The 14,977-nt window shown below is 36.0% G+C and overlaps 1 protein-coding gene across 2 annotated transcripts in view; it reads left to right on the top strand.

The window, feature by feature from the left end:
* Window positions 1–14,441, top strand: part of GLMN (glomulin, FKBP associated protein) — a 59,269-nt gene extending 44,828 nt beyond the window's left edge. For both annotated transcript variants that reach the window (XM_025405823.1, XM_025405813.1), the window contains 3 exons: window positions 12,856–12,967; window positions 13,694–13,776; window positions 14,184–14,441. In XM_025405823.1, coding sequence (XP_025261608.1) covers window positions 12,856–12,967; window positions 13,694–13,776; window positions 14,184–14,300 — 312 coding nt within the window. In that variant the 3' untranslated portion in view covers window positions 14,301–14,441. The remainder of the gene's footprint in view (window positions 1–12,855; window positions 12,968–13,693; window positions 13,777–14,183) is intronic.
* The last annotated feature ends 536 nt before the right edge of the window (window positions 14,442–14,977 follow it).

The following is a 14,977-nucleotide window of genomic DNA, read 5'->3' as shown; positions in this document are numbered from 1 at the left end:
GCCTATCTATCTTGGAAACATTTCTCCCAAGTGCAATGACAATAGGTCGTGTGTATAATTGAGAGGCAAATATGTCTACTGTGGTTAATAAAAAATGAATGACAGTTTCTGAGTTTTTGGAAGATTTGGTTAAAGAAAAAACAAAATGGGCCGGGCATGGTGGCTCACGCCTGTAATCCCAGCACTTTGAGAAGCCGAGATGGGTGGATCACGGGGTCAGGAGATCGAGACCATCCTGGCTAACACGGTGAAACCCCTTCTCTACTAAAAATACAAAAAAAACTCAGGCGGGAGGCTAAAGCAGGAGAATGGCATGAACCGGGAGGTGGAGCTTGCAGTGAACCGAGATCACGCCACCCCACTCCCCCCAGGCGACAGAGCAAGACTCCGTCTCAAAAAAAACAAAAAAACAAAATGATGGTCTGGTGATGCTGAAATATGGGGCATTTTATTCAAAAGGACTCCTACCAGTACCTATTTTTGAGCACTTAAGTGTGCTAAGAGGGTAATTAGATGAAAAGCAGACACACAGAAATATGAACAGGAAGATTTGAGAGAATCACATTCAAATACAAAGACAACAAAGTGATTCATAATTGAATAATAATCCATTTCTTTTCTTGCTATTTTGGGTTACTGTCAACTGACTTACTCTCTTCAGAAGCCATCCCTCCTCACCCTACTATTTCATGCCTCTTGTATCTCCTTGCTCAAGTTTCAGGCACCTTCTCTTACTCTTGAATTTCACATAACTTTTCTTGAATATCATAGTACAAACATGCTCCCATCTTTACTAGTAAAACCAACTTAGTTTTTATACCAAATATTATCTATTTGGTGAGTATCTTTAAATAATTATTAGTTGTTTTGAATTATAATAATTTATTCTAATACATATCTCATAATCATGTTATCCCTTACCTTCTGTCCTATATACTCATATCCTTTCCCATCCATCTGTTCACTCATCTTTTTTTCTAAAAAGTTGGTAATTATAATATGTAGAATGAAAGCTGGGACAAGAGAAACAATGAGATGGCAAAGTCCACAGGTAAGTATCAGGAATTTTAAAATTGTTTAATGTGTGTGTGTGTGCTTTTCATTTAGGAAAAAAAACTATATGTTGTATAATAAATACACATACAGAAAATTCTATATAATTCATATTTTGGGTGCTCATTTAAGTTTTGGTTTTTTTTTAATACTTTAAGTTCTGGGATACACGTGCAGAACGTGCAGGTTTGTTACATAGGTATACACGTGCCATGATGGTTTGCTGCACCCATCATCTCGTCATCTATGTTAGGTATTTCTCCTAATGCTATCCCTCCCCTATCCCCCGAGCCCTGACAGGCCCCAGTGTGTGATGTTCCCCACCCTGTGTTCTCATTGTTCAACTCCCACTTATGAGTGAGAACATGTGGTGGTTGATTTTCTGTTCCTGTGTTAGTTTGCTGAGAATGATGGTTTCCAGCTTCATCTATGTCCCTGCAAAGGACATGAACTCATCCTTTTTTATGGCTGCATAGTATTCCATGGTGTATATGTGCCACATTTTCTTAATCCAGTCTATCATCGATGGGCATTTGGGTTGGTTCCAAGTCTTTGCTATTGTGAATAGTGCTACAGTAAACATACATGTGCATGTGTCTTTATAGTAGAATGATTTATAATCCTTTGGGTATATACCCAGTAATGGGATTGCTGGGTCAAATGGTACTTCTGGTTCTAGATCCTTGAGGAATCGCCACACTGACTTCCACAATGCTTGAACTAGTTTACAATCCCACCAACAGTGTAAAAGCGTTCCTATTTCTCCATATCCTCTCCAGCAGCTGTTGTTTCCTGACTTTTTAATGATCGCTATTCTAACTGGTGTGAGATGGTATCTCATTGTGGTTTTGATTTGCATTTCTCTAATGAGCAGTGATAATGAGCTTTTTTTTCATGTTTGTTGGCCACATAAATATCTTCTTTTGAGAAGTGTCTGTTCATATCCTTTGCCCACTTTTTGATGGGTTTTTTTTTCTTATAAATTTGTTTACGTTCCTTGTAGATTCTGGATATTAGCCCTTTGTCTGACGGATAGATTGCAAAAATTTTCTCCCATTCTGTAGGTTGCCTGTTCACTCTGATGATAGTTTCTTTTGTTGTGCAGAAGCTCTTTAGTTTAATTAGATCCCATTTGTCTGTTTTGGCTTTTTTGCCATTTCTTTTGGTGTTTTAGTCATGAAGTCTTTGCCCATGTCTATGTCCTGAATAGTATTACCTGGGTTTTCTTCTAGGGTTTTTATGGTTTTAGGTTTTACATTTAAGTCTTTAATCCATCTCAAGTTAAATTTTGTATAGGGTGTAAGGAAGGGGTCCAGTTTCAGTTTTCTGCATATGGCTAGCCAGTTTTCCCAACACCGTTTATTAAATAGGGAGTCCTTTCCCCATTGCTTGTTTTTGTCAGATTTGTCTAAGTCTCTGTAGGTCTCTAAGAACTTGCTTTATGAATCTGGGTGTTCCTGTATTGGGTGCCTATATATTTAGGATAGTTAGCTCTTCTTGTTGCATTGATCCCGTTAACATTATGTAATGCCCTTCTTTGTCTTTTTTGATCTTTGATGAATCTAGATCTTTAAATGTTAAAACTTTAGCTGTTTTCAATGGCAACAGCCCATAATCATAAAACTTCGGGTAATAAAAACACATGCCAAAAGTAGGCTAAAGAAATTTTTTACATATTCTGTTTGGCATAATTCCACAAATTTTTCAGATGATAAACTGTAATATTTTTAGAAGCATGTAGGAGTGAAGAAGCTGTGAGAATATTTTTTCTCTTTCTCATGTTAAGGTTACCAGATCTTTTTTAAAGAAATAATAAATACTACAAAGAAATCACATTTTAAGATTTCTTAAAATCTTTCAATGTCTAGAAAAAGTAAATTAAGAGTTTTAAAATAGTTGTAATAATTAAGCATTTGTAATGTTCACAAATACCTGCTTTTAATTTCATACTCAAGGAGGCTCAGTGATGTAACAGTTCTGAAATCTTTCCAGTTCTAAGGCTTAAAACTATACATTTCAAAATTCACTGTAGCATATCTCACAAAAGGAAGACTAGGCAGTTCTACGCTAAAGTGAAATTTACTGCCAGAACAGTTAGGAACCCTGCAAAGAATACAGTCAATGATGGTAATGAAGAAATAAAAAGACACGAACAAGACCCGGGTTTCTCCTTTCTTCTCATTCGTATAGAAGTCATCCGGCTCTGCAAATATTTCATGGATATGTTTTATCTTAGAGAAATGAACAACTTACGCAATATGCCCCTGTAACAAACCTGCATCCCTGAATCTTAAATAGAAATGGAAATTGAAAAAAAATCTTAAGCTCTAGATTCCTTACCAATGAATGATTATAAAACTTGACCATTGTAATCCCAGCACTTTGGGAGGCCGAGGCGGGCAGATCACCTGAGGTTAGGAGTTTGAGACCAGCCAGTCCAACATGGCGAAACCCCATCTCTACTAAAAATAGAAAAAAATTAGCTGGGTAGGGTAGCAGGCGCTTGTAATCCCAGCTACTCTGGAGGCTGAGGCAGGAGAATTGCTTGAACCCGGGAGGTGGAGGTTGCAGTGAGCTCAGATCGTGCCTCTGCACTCCAGCCTGGGCAACAGAGCAAGACACCTTCAAAAAAAAAAAACAAAAAAAAAACCCATCATTTTGGGAATCAGATTTAAAAGAATTTCCATTACTAAGTAAAACTGAAAGGATGAAAGAAAATAATTTTCAACTTAGAACAACTTTTATAAAAGGAAAGTTTTTCATGGATACCAACTTTTCGGTTATATTTTTGCAAATATTCCAGTCTGTGGCTTGTGTTTTAATAGTATTTTTCAAAGAACAGAAATTTTAATATTTATGGAGTCCAACTTATCAATTTTATTCTTTTATGATTCATTATTTATGGGTTCTAAGAAATCTTTAACCTGGATCACAAAGATAATTTCTTTTTATTTATTTATTTATTTTTATTATACTTGAAGTTCTAGGGTACATGTGCACAACGTGCAGGTTCGTTACATATGTATACATGAGCCATGTTGGTGTGCTGCACCCATTAACTCGTCATTTACATTAGGTATATCTCCTAATGCTATCCCTCCCCCCTCCCCCCCTACAATAGGACCCGGTGTGTGATGTTCCCCTTCCTGTGTCCAAGTGATCTCATTGTTCAATTCCCACCTATGAGAACATGTGGTATTTGGTTTTCTGTTCTTGCAATAGTTTGCTGAGAATGATGGTTTCCAGCTGCATCCATGTCCCTACAAAGGACACGAACTCATCCTTTTTTATGGCTGTATAGTATTCCATGGTGTATATGTGCCACATTTTCTTAATCCAGTCTGTCACTGATGGACCTTTGGGTTGATTCCAAGTCTTTCCTATTGTGAATAGTGCCGCAATAAACATACGTGTGCATGTGTCTTTATAGCAGCATGACTTATAATCCTTTGGGTATATACCCAGTAATGGGATGGCTGGGTCGAATGGTATTTCTAGTTCTAGATCCTTGAGGAATCGCCACACTGTTTTCCACAATGGTTGAACTAGTTTATAGTCCCACCAACAGTGTAAAAGTGTTCCTATTTCTCCACATTCTCTCCAGCACCTGTTGTTTCCTAATTTTTTAATGATTGCCATTCTAATTGGTGTGAGATGGTATCTCATTTTGGTTTTGATTTGCATTTCTCTGATGGCAGGTGATGAGCATTTTTTCATGTGTCTGTTGGCTGTATGGATATCTTCTTTTGAGAAGTGTCTGTTCATATGCTTTGCCCACTTTTTGATGGGGTTGTTTTTTTCTTGTAAATTTGATTGAGTTCTTTATAGGTTCTGGATATTAGCCCTTTGTCAGATGAGTAGATTGCAAACATTTTCTCCCATTCTGTAGGTTGCCTGTTCACTCTGATGGTAGTTTCTTTTGCTGTGCAGAAGCTCTTTAGTTTAATTAGATCTCATTTGTCAATTTTGGCTTTTGTGGCCATTGCTTTTGGTGTTTTAGACATGAAGTCCTTGCCCATGCCTATGTCCTGAATGGTATTACCTAGGTTTTCTTCTAGGGTTTTTATGGTTTTAGGTCTGACATTTAAGTCTCTAACCCATCTTGAATTAATTTACGTATAAGGAGTAAGGAAAGGATCCAGTTTCGGCTTTCTACTTATGGCTAACCAATTTTCCCAGCACCATTTATTAAATAGGAAATCCTTTACCCATTTCTTGTTTTTGTCAGGTTTGTCAAAGATCAGATGGCTGTAGATGTGTGGTATTATTTCTGAGGGCTCTGTTCTGTTCCATTGGTCTGTATCTCTGTTTTGGTACCAGTACCATGCTGTTTTGGTTACTGTAGCCTTGTAGTATAGTTTGAAGTCAGGTAATGTGATGCCTCCAGCTTTGTTCTTTTGGCTTAGGATTGTCTTGGCAATGTGGGGTCTTTTTTGGTTCCATATGAACTTTAAAGCAGTTTTTTCCAATTCTGTGAAGAAAGTCATTGGTAGCTTGATGGGGATGGCATTGAATCTATAAATTACCTTGGGCAATATGGCCATTTTCATAAATTTATTCTTCCTATTCATGAGCATGATATGTTCTTCCATTTGTTTGTGTCTTTTATTTCACTGAGCAGTGGTTTGTAGTTCTCCTTGAAGAGGTCCTTTACATCCCTTGTAAGTTGGATTCCTAGGTATTTTATTCTCTTTGAAGCTATTGTGAATGGAAGTTCATTCATGATTTGGCTCTCTGTTTGTTTGTTACTGGTGTATAAGAATGCTTGTGATTTTTGCCCATTGATTTTGTATCTTGAGACTTTGCTGAAGTTGCTTATCAGCTTAAGGAGATTTTGGGCTGAGACAGTGGGGTTTTCTAAATATATAATCATGTCATCTGCAAACAGGGACAATTTGGCTTCTTCTTTTCCTAACTGAATACCCTTGATTTCTTTCTCTTGCCTGATTGCCTGGCCAGAACTTCCAACACTATGTTGAATAGGAGTGGTGAGAGAGGGCATCCCTGTCTTGTGCCAGTTTTCAAAGGGAATGCTTCCAGTTTTTGCCCATTCAGTATGATATTAGCTGTGGATTTGTCATAAATAGCTCTTATGATTTTGAGATACGTTCCATCAATACCGAATTTATTGAGAGTTTTTAGCATGAGAGGGCTGTTGAATTTTGTCAAAGGTCTTTTCTGCATCTACTGAGATAATCATGTAGTTTTTGTCTTTGTTTCTGTTTATATGCTGGATTACATTTATTGATTTGTGTATGTTGAACCAGCCTTGCATCCCAGGGATGAAGCCTACTTGATCATGGTGGATAAGCTTTTTGATGTGCTGCTGGATTTGGTTTGCCAGTATTTTATTGAGGATTTTTGCATCGATGTTCATTACGGATATTGGTCTAAAATTCTTTTTTTGTTGTATCTCTGTCAGGCTTTGGTATCAGGATGATGTTGGCCTTGTAAAATGAGTTAGGAAGGATTCCCTCTTTTTCTATTGATTGGAATAGTTTCAGAAGGAATGGTACCAACTCCTCCTTGTACCTCGGGTAGAATTCGGCTGTGAATCTGTCTGGTCCTGGACTTTTTTTGGTTGGTAGGCTATTAATTTATTGCCCCAATTTTAGAGCCTGCTATTGCTCTATTCAGGGATTCAACTTCTTCCTGGTTTAGTTTTGGGAGAGTGTAAGCGTCCAGGAAATTATCCATTTCTTCTAGGTTTTCTAGTTTATTTGCGTAGAGGTGTTTATAGTATTCTCTGATGGTGGTTTGTATTTCTGTGGGGTCGGTGGTGATATCCCCTTTATCATTTTTTATTGCGTCTATTTGATTCGTCTCTCTTTTCTTCTTTAGTCTTGCTAGCGGTCTATCAATTTTGTTGATCTTTTCAAAAAACCAGCTCCTGGATTCATTGATTTTTTTGGAGGGTTTTTTGTGTCTCTGTCTCCTTCAGTTCTGCTCTGATCTTAGTTATTTCTTGCCTTGTGCTAGCTTATGTGTTTGCTCTTGCTCCTCTAGTTCTTTTAATTGTGATGCTAGGGTGTCAATTTTAGATCTTTCCAGCTTTCTCTTGTGGGCATTTAGTGCTATAAATTTCCCTCTACACACTGCTTTAAATGTGTCCCAGAGATTCTGGTATGTTGTATCTTTGTTCTCATTGGTTTCAAAGAACATCTTTATTTCTGCCTTCATTTCATTATGTACCCAGTAGTCATTCAGGAGCAGGTTGTTCAGTTTCCATGTAGTTGAGCGGTTTTGATTGAGTTTCTTAGTCCTGAGTTCTAGTTTGATTGCACTGTGGTCTGAGAGACAGTTTGTTATAATTTCTGTTCTTTTACATTTGGTGAGGAGTGCTTTACTTCCAACTATGTGGTCAATTTTGGAATAAGTGCAGTGTGGTGCTGAGAAGAATGTATATTCTGTTGATTTGGGGTGGAGAGTTCTGTAGATATCTATTAGGTCCGCTTGGTGCAGAGTTGAGTTCAATTCTTGGATATCCTTGTTGACTTTCTGTCTCATTGATCTGTCTAATGTTGACAGTGGGGTGTTAAAGTCACCCATTATTATTGTATGGAAGTCTAAGTCTCTTTGTAAGTCTCTTAAAGACTTACTTTATGAATCTGCGTGCTCCTGTATTGGATGCATATATATTTAGGATAGTTAACTCTTCCTGATGAATTGATACCTTTACCATTATGTAATGGCTTTCTTTGTCTCTTTTGATCTTTGATGGTTTAAAGTCTGTTTTATCAGAGACTAGGATTGCAACCCCTGCTTTTTTTTGTTTTCCATTTGCTTGGTAGATCTTCCTCCATCCCTTTATTTTGAGCCTATGTGTGTCTGCATGTGAGATGGGTCTCCTGAATACAGCAAACTGATGGGTCTTGACTCTATCCAATTTGCCAGTGTGTGTCTTTTAATTGGACCACTTAGTCCATTTACATTTAAGATTAATGTTGTTATGTGTGAACTTGATCCTGTCATTATGCTATTAGCTGGTTATTTTGTTCGCTAGTTGATGCAGTTTCTTCCTAGCATCGATGGACTTTACATTTTGACATGTTTTTGCAATGGCTGGTACCGGTTGTTCCTTTCCATGTTTAGTGCTTCCTTTAGGATCTCTTGTAGGGCAGGCCTGGTGGTGACAAAATCTCTAAACATTTGCTTGTCTGTAAAGGATTTTATTTCTCCTTCACTTATGAAACTTAGTTTGGCTGGATATGAAATTCTGGGTTGAAAATTCTTTTCTTTAAGAATGTTAAATATTGGCCCCCACTCTCTTCTGGCTTGGAGAGTTTCTGCCGAGAGATCTGCTGTTAGTCTGATGGGCTTCCCTTTGTGTGTAACCCGACTTTTCTCTCTGGCTGCCCTTAACATTTTTTCCTTCATTTCAACTTTGGTGAATCTGACAATTAAGTGTCTTGGAGTTGCTCTTCTCGAGGATTTGTGGCATTCTCTGTATTTTCTAAATTTGAACGTTGGCCTGCCTTCCTAGATTGGGGAAGTTCTCCTGGGTGATATCCTGCAGAGTGTTTTCCAACTTGGTTCCATTTTCCCCATCACTTTCAGGCACACCAGTCAGACGTAGATTTGGTCTTTTCACATAATCCCATATTTCTTGGAGGCTTTGTTCATTTCTTTTTACTCTTTTTTCTCTACACTTCTCTTCTCGCTTCATTTCATTCATTTGATCTTCAGTCGCTGATACTCTTTCTTCCAGATGATCGAGTTGGTTACTGAAGCTTGTGCATTTGTCACGTAGTTCTCGTGTTATGGTTTTCATCTCTATCAGTTCTTTTAAGGACTTCTCTACATTGGTTATTCTAGTTAGCCATTCGTCAAATCTTTTCTCAAGGTTTTTAGTTTATTTGCGCTGGTTACATAGTTCCTCCTTTAGCTCTGAGAAGTTTGATCGACTGAAGCCTTCTTCTCTCAACTCGTCAAAGTCATTCTCGGTCTAGCTTTGATCCGTTGCTGGCGATGAGCTGCGTTCCTTTGCAGGGGGAGATGCGCTCTGATGTTTCGAATTTCCAGCTTTTCTGCACTGCTTTTTCCCCATCTTTGTGGTTTTATCTGCCTTTGGTCTTTGATGATAGTGACGTACCGATGGGGTTTTGGTGTGGGTGTCCTTTCTGTTTGTTTTCCTTCTAACAGTCAGGACCCTCAACTGTAGGTCTCTTGGAGTTTGCTTGAGGTCCACTCCAGACCCTGTTTGGCTGGGTATCAGCAGTGGAGGCTCAGTTGAAAATGTAGAAATCACCCATCTTCTGTGTTGCTCACACTGGGAGCTGGAGGCTGGAGCTGTTCCTATTCAGGCATCTTGGGCACGCCCCCCACAAAGATAATTTCTTGTAGCAATTGTATAGTTTTAGGTTTTACACTTAGGTCAATGACCCATTTCAAGTAAACTTTTTATGTGATGTGAGATATGGGTTGAGAGATTTTTCTTCTTTTATTTTGACCTCAACACTATTTGTAGAAAAGGTTATCCTTAATTTACTGAATTATCTTGGCAACTTTGTCAAAAATCATTTTATAAGTATGGGTCTATTTTTGGACTGTATTCCATTTACCTATATATATTCTTTTACCAATACCACATTGTCTGGATTCCTTTATAGGAAGAAATTATTCTGTTTTATTCCTTTTTAGGAAGTCTTAAACTCAAGTAATGTGAGTCTGCCAACTTTGTTCTTCTTTTTCAAAATTGTATTGGCTATTTTTAAATCCTTTACCTTTTCTGTATAAATTTTAGAATTTTGTCAATTTCTGCCACGAAGGGTTTTAATTCCACTTATGGCATTCTGGAAAAGGCAAAAATTACATTAACAAAAATCAGATTGCTGGTTGCTGGAGGTGGGAGGAAACTGACTACAAAGGGGCACAAAAATTTCTGGGTCATGGGAATGTCTTTACAGCAGCAGTGGTTACTTGACTTTATATCACTATATATCTTTGTCAAAGCTCAGAACTGTATAGCTAGAAGGTTATATTTTACTGTATATAATCAATACCACAACAGAGACCTGACTTTGAAAAATAAAAAGAACCAGGCTCAATAGTGAATTAGACTGAAATTACATCATGAGCAGTCAAGCACACTCATTTATTATATAAAAATCTTTCTGATGTTTATTTTTGAATCGCTTATTCTCCATTTTTCTACATTAAAGTATTAAGATTAAATGTGTTATGTGGAAAGGATTTGAGGGAAAACTTTTATTTCAGCTATAGAAATAAATGTGTGTTGAGTTGTGATGTAAAACCTATTTTTTACTGAGAGTCATGGCAAAAATAATTTGAAAAACAGTATCCTAGAAACACTTTTACCCTGTGTGAATAGGAAAACATACAGCAATGTAAATGCTGCATTATTTTGAAATACTAAAAACTTAGTAACCGGATAAATTCCATATAATGGAATGTGTATGTGGCAATTAAAATGAAATTAGAGCTACAACATAAATAACTCTCAAAAATTTAAGATTGACAAAGAAAAAGGAAGCTGAAGCATGTTATATACAGTATGATATCATTTATATGCTTTTAAACATGAAAAATTAAGTGATACATTAGGAATGCAAAACATTCAAGTTTTAGCTAATGGCTGCCTCTTGAATAAAGGGGATTCCAGCCATATCTAGTATTTTATTCATTTTTTAAAAGTAAATATAATAAAATGTTTCCTTTTGTCAAAGCTAGGTGTTTTCTCCATACTCTTTATGTTCAAATGTGCTTTAGTGGGTAAGAGAGTCATCAGTAACCTAGTCTTGAAAGCCATTGGTTGCAGTGAGTTCTGCCTATAAACCCAGAGGTGAATGCAAAGTAAAAAGTAAAAAAAAAGTTGGGGTGCAGGGAATACAAAATGGTGAAGAAAAGGCTGGACGTAAAAAGGAATAAAAGCTGATTTGCAGCAATGTGGATGGACCTACATGTCATTATGTTGAAATATGCCAGGCCCAGAAAGACAGTATCACATATTCTCACATGTGTGAGCTGACAAACTTGATGTCGTGGATACAGAATATAGAATGATACCAGAGTTGTGAGCATGGGAGGGGAAAATGTAGAGAAGCTGGTGAATGGGCACAAACAGAGTTAGATAAAAGACAAGCTGTATTGCTTGATAGCACATTAGAGTGACTATAATTAGCAACAATATATTGTATATTTCAGTGTAGCTAGAAGAGAGGACATGAAATGTATAGAAATGATGAATACTCAAGAGGATGGATACCCCAAATACTGACTTTATTATTATATATATTATGCATGTAACAAATACATGTACCCATAAATATGTAAAATATCATGTATCGGTAACAGAAAAAGGATAGAGGTAAAAATAGGAGAAATGAGAGCAGTCGGTGCATGTAAGAGTAATATGCTTGTTATACTGTGTGACTACACTGGTTAAGGAAATTCCTGCTGCATATAACCCAAATTTGCCATGAGAGGTTAAGAAAACTTTCCACTTAACAATTTAAAAAATATACAACTAAAACATCCATTATTTAAAAATCAAGATTAAAAAAAGAATAGTAATCAAAATTACACCATTGTTGATATACTGTATTCCCTTCTAGGTTTTGTGTTAATGCATCTCTACATTTTTTCTTTTTTAAAAAGAAAATGAGATCATACTAAAAGAATCACACTGTTTTATAACCTTTTTTCCCATTCACCAATATGTACTGGAAAACAATATTTTAATGGCTGTATAGTTTTTCCATTATGTTAATGTGTCAATTTACTATGAATCTCCTGTCGTGAGTTATTCTAATGTTTCACTAAACATTTTTTAAAACATCTGCAGTAGAATTATAACATCCATCTTTATTTCCCCAAGATAAGTTTGTAGATGCTGAGTGAAAAGGTATGCATATTTTTGAGGGTTTCAGATCCTCTCTAGAATTCTACTTTTCCTGTTAGTATAGGAGAAATAAGAAAAGATCACTGAAATGAAAAGTATATATGTGAGACATTATCAGTTATTCATAGACATGTGTAGATTTTATTTGGAATGCTACAAGTAACATGTTATATACTACTTGGTTCAAAATAAGCTCATTACAAAATAGGTTCTCAAGTAGTTCATTATTCTAGTTAAGGATAAATTGGGTCCTTAAGTTTCCCTTTTTTATCTAAGACATTTTCCTTTGTAAAGAGTACCTGGACACTCAGAAGTACCAATGGATTTTCTTTTCTCTATTTTTTAAAATAAAATTAAGACTTCATGACTCCTCTCCTTTAAGTACTGTAAGAGAAAATGCTCTTGGAATAAAAACCTCTAAGATACATGACAAAATAAGCTGTCCTCAACAGATAAAATCTTCACCTACTTTGGTCACCAAGGAGGTTCAAATTAGCTGGGTATTAGAAAAGTTTCCATCAGTAGGAAAGGGAAAGCATCCTCTAGAACTAGATCCGTGGTGAGGATATCAATTGAAAGGACATACATGGGATGAAGGCATAAATAAGGTAGAGTCATTGTGGGGATGGCTCATAGAGGAAGAGATGTCTGTGAATTTATCTTCAAATAATTTTCTCATAAATCTTAACAAGTTAACAGATCTCAAACCCAGGAGCTATCCAAGTGGTGCAGTGATAAGCGTAGTGCCCCAAGTACATTTTTCTTTTCATTGGTATTCACATAACTAGATACAGTAATAAATGTAATTAGTAAATAGTGAAGTCCATTGTGAAAAGGGCCATGTTTCATTTATTTTTATTTTGCGAGCTTTTAACACGTTTAATAGTAGTAGGCAGTCAATCACTGTTGAACTAAATAACTCATTCTTTTATTCTTAACAGACTGGATTATGGACAGAACTTGGAAATATTGAGAATAATTTCTTAAAGCCACTTCATATAGGACTTAATATGTCAAAAGCACATTATGAAGCAGAAATTAAAAATAGCCAAGGTTGGTAATGTGCAATTTTGTTTTCAGTTAGGTATAAAAAGTAGTCCAATTTTGCAACTGTCATATTCAAATTTAAGAACTTTTTAAAAATCTTATACTTGTTTAGAGACCATAACAGCTAAGCCATTTTATTTATAGTTAAAATTCTTAGCAGATCTATAAGCTAATTTACCTAAAGTCAGGTTAATGAAGACTTAAACCAAATTAAAGCATATATTTTAAAGCCTCAAGCTCTAAGAATCTGGATTACAGCTTTTCCATTTGGGTAGCATTCCTTTGGTATTGCATTTCACCCTCAAGTAAATCCATACAAATTATGAAAAAAATCTTAGATCCAGAATTTTTTAAGTCAACAATTCTATAACAATCATGTGATCTCTTCCCTATATCTGTGGTGGTGCTTTTATAGGCATTTCCAGAAATTTTGTCTTTTTTAGTATAACGGCTGTAATTGATTATATACTAAAGAAAATAGTTTCATGAATCCTATACATGCCAAAATAATGCTGTTTATCTAAAGAAGTATTAATTCACATGTTGCAGAATTTTGATAGTTCATTCTATTTGCTTATAGCTTAAGTATACCCTGAGCTGTTAAACAGTGGACTTAATTTTTACAAATAACTGACACGTTTTAAGTTAATGAATGATGAAAGTAGCTTATACATTTGTTATTGATATGAGAGTTTTTTAAGTGTCACACATGATTTTTTTCTTTTCTTACAGAGGCCCAGAAATCTAAAGATCTTTGTTCTATAACTGTAGGTGGAGAAGAGATCCCTAATATGCCTCCTGAAATGCAGCTTAAGGTGATCTGAAATTTTCTTTCCTTTTTCTTTAGAAACAGGATCTTGCTGTCTTGCCCAAGCTGGAGTGCAGTGGCATGATTGTGGCTCACTGCAGCTTCAACTCCCTGGGCTCAAGTGATCCTCCCACCTCAGACTCCCGATTAGCCAGGACAACAGGTGCACACCACCATGCCTGCCTAATTTTTAGTAGAGATAGGGTCTGACTATGTTGCTCAGGCTGGTCTCCCACTCCTGGCCTCTAGTAATCCTCTCTCCTCAGCCTCCCAAAGCACAGAAATTACAGGTGTGAACCACTCTACCTGGTCTTAAATATTCCTGAGCTACCTCCAGCTGAAATCTTTTCTATGTTTTGCTTTGTTTGGCTTTAAAGACAGCATTAATAACATTACTTTTTCTTGGCATTGCAGGTCCTACATTCAGCTCTTTTCACATTTGATTTGATTGAAAGTGTTCTAGCTCGAGTGGAAGAACTCATTGAAATAAAAACAAAGTCTACCTCTGAAGAAAATATTGGGATAAAGTGAAAGTTTCACTTCCTTAATAAAATAGAGTAAAAACTAATAAAATAGAATATTTTCCATTATGATTTATTTAATACCATTATAAAAATTTTTCTGTAAAAATTTACTGCTTGAAAAATAAATGTAGCTTCTCTCATTTATCAATTTCTATAATGATATACTATAGAAGTTTTTTTGTTGTTTTAAAGTTATCTAATGGTAAATAATGCCCACATATGTCCTAAATACTATTTTTGAAAATCCAATACAAACTAATAATTTTGTAACTTCATAAAATGTAGTTGAATTGTCTATATTCATTCCTACAGTTTTAGTGAGCTTATAAAAATACTGATACATTTTCTGCTGAAGTTAGATGCTATGTAACATTTCGGAACTCCTAGTGTCAAGTTGGCTATCACACCAGTGTAAATGAGTAGAAAGTTTTGAATTCAGGCCAGTTGACTTTTTTCTTAGCTTCTCTTTTCCTGGCTTAGGTGGAGTCTTTGGGAGCAGAGTCCCATCACCACCTCTCCAGCAGAAGTTATAATAGGAAAACATCTGCAAAGATTAGTTTTAGAAATACTTGCTACCTTTATGGAAAAAAAACTACATATGACTTTAAGAAACTGATTAGAAAATTCTGTGTTTTTATTTCCTACTAAATACTTGTCCATCTAAGAAGCTACACCTGAGTTTTA

The sequence above is a fragment of the Theropithecus gelada genome, chromosome 1, assembly GCF_003255815.1.
Source record: "Theropithecus gelada isolate Dixy chromosome 1, Tgel_1.0, whole genome shotgun sequence".
In the NCBI taxonomy this organism is placed as follows: Eukaryota; Metazoa; Chordata; class Mammalia; order Primates; family Cercopithecidae; genus Theropithecus; species Theropithecus gelada.
Note: the sequence above shows the minus strand (reverse complement) of the source record. Positions and strands in the feature narration are given on the sequence as shown.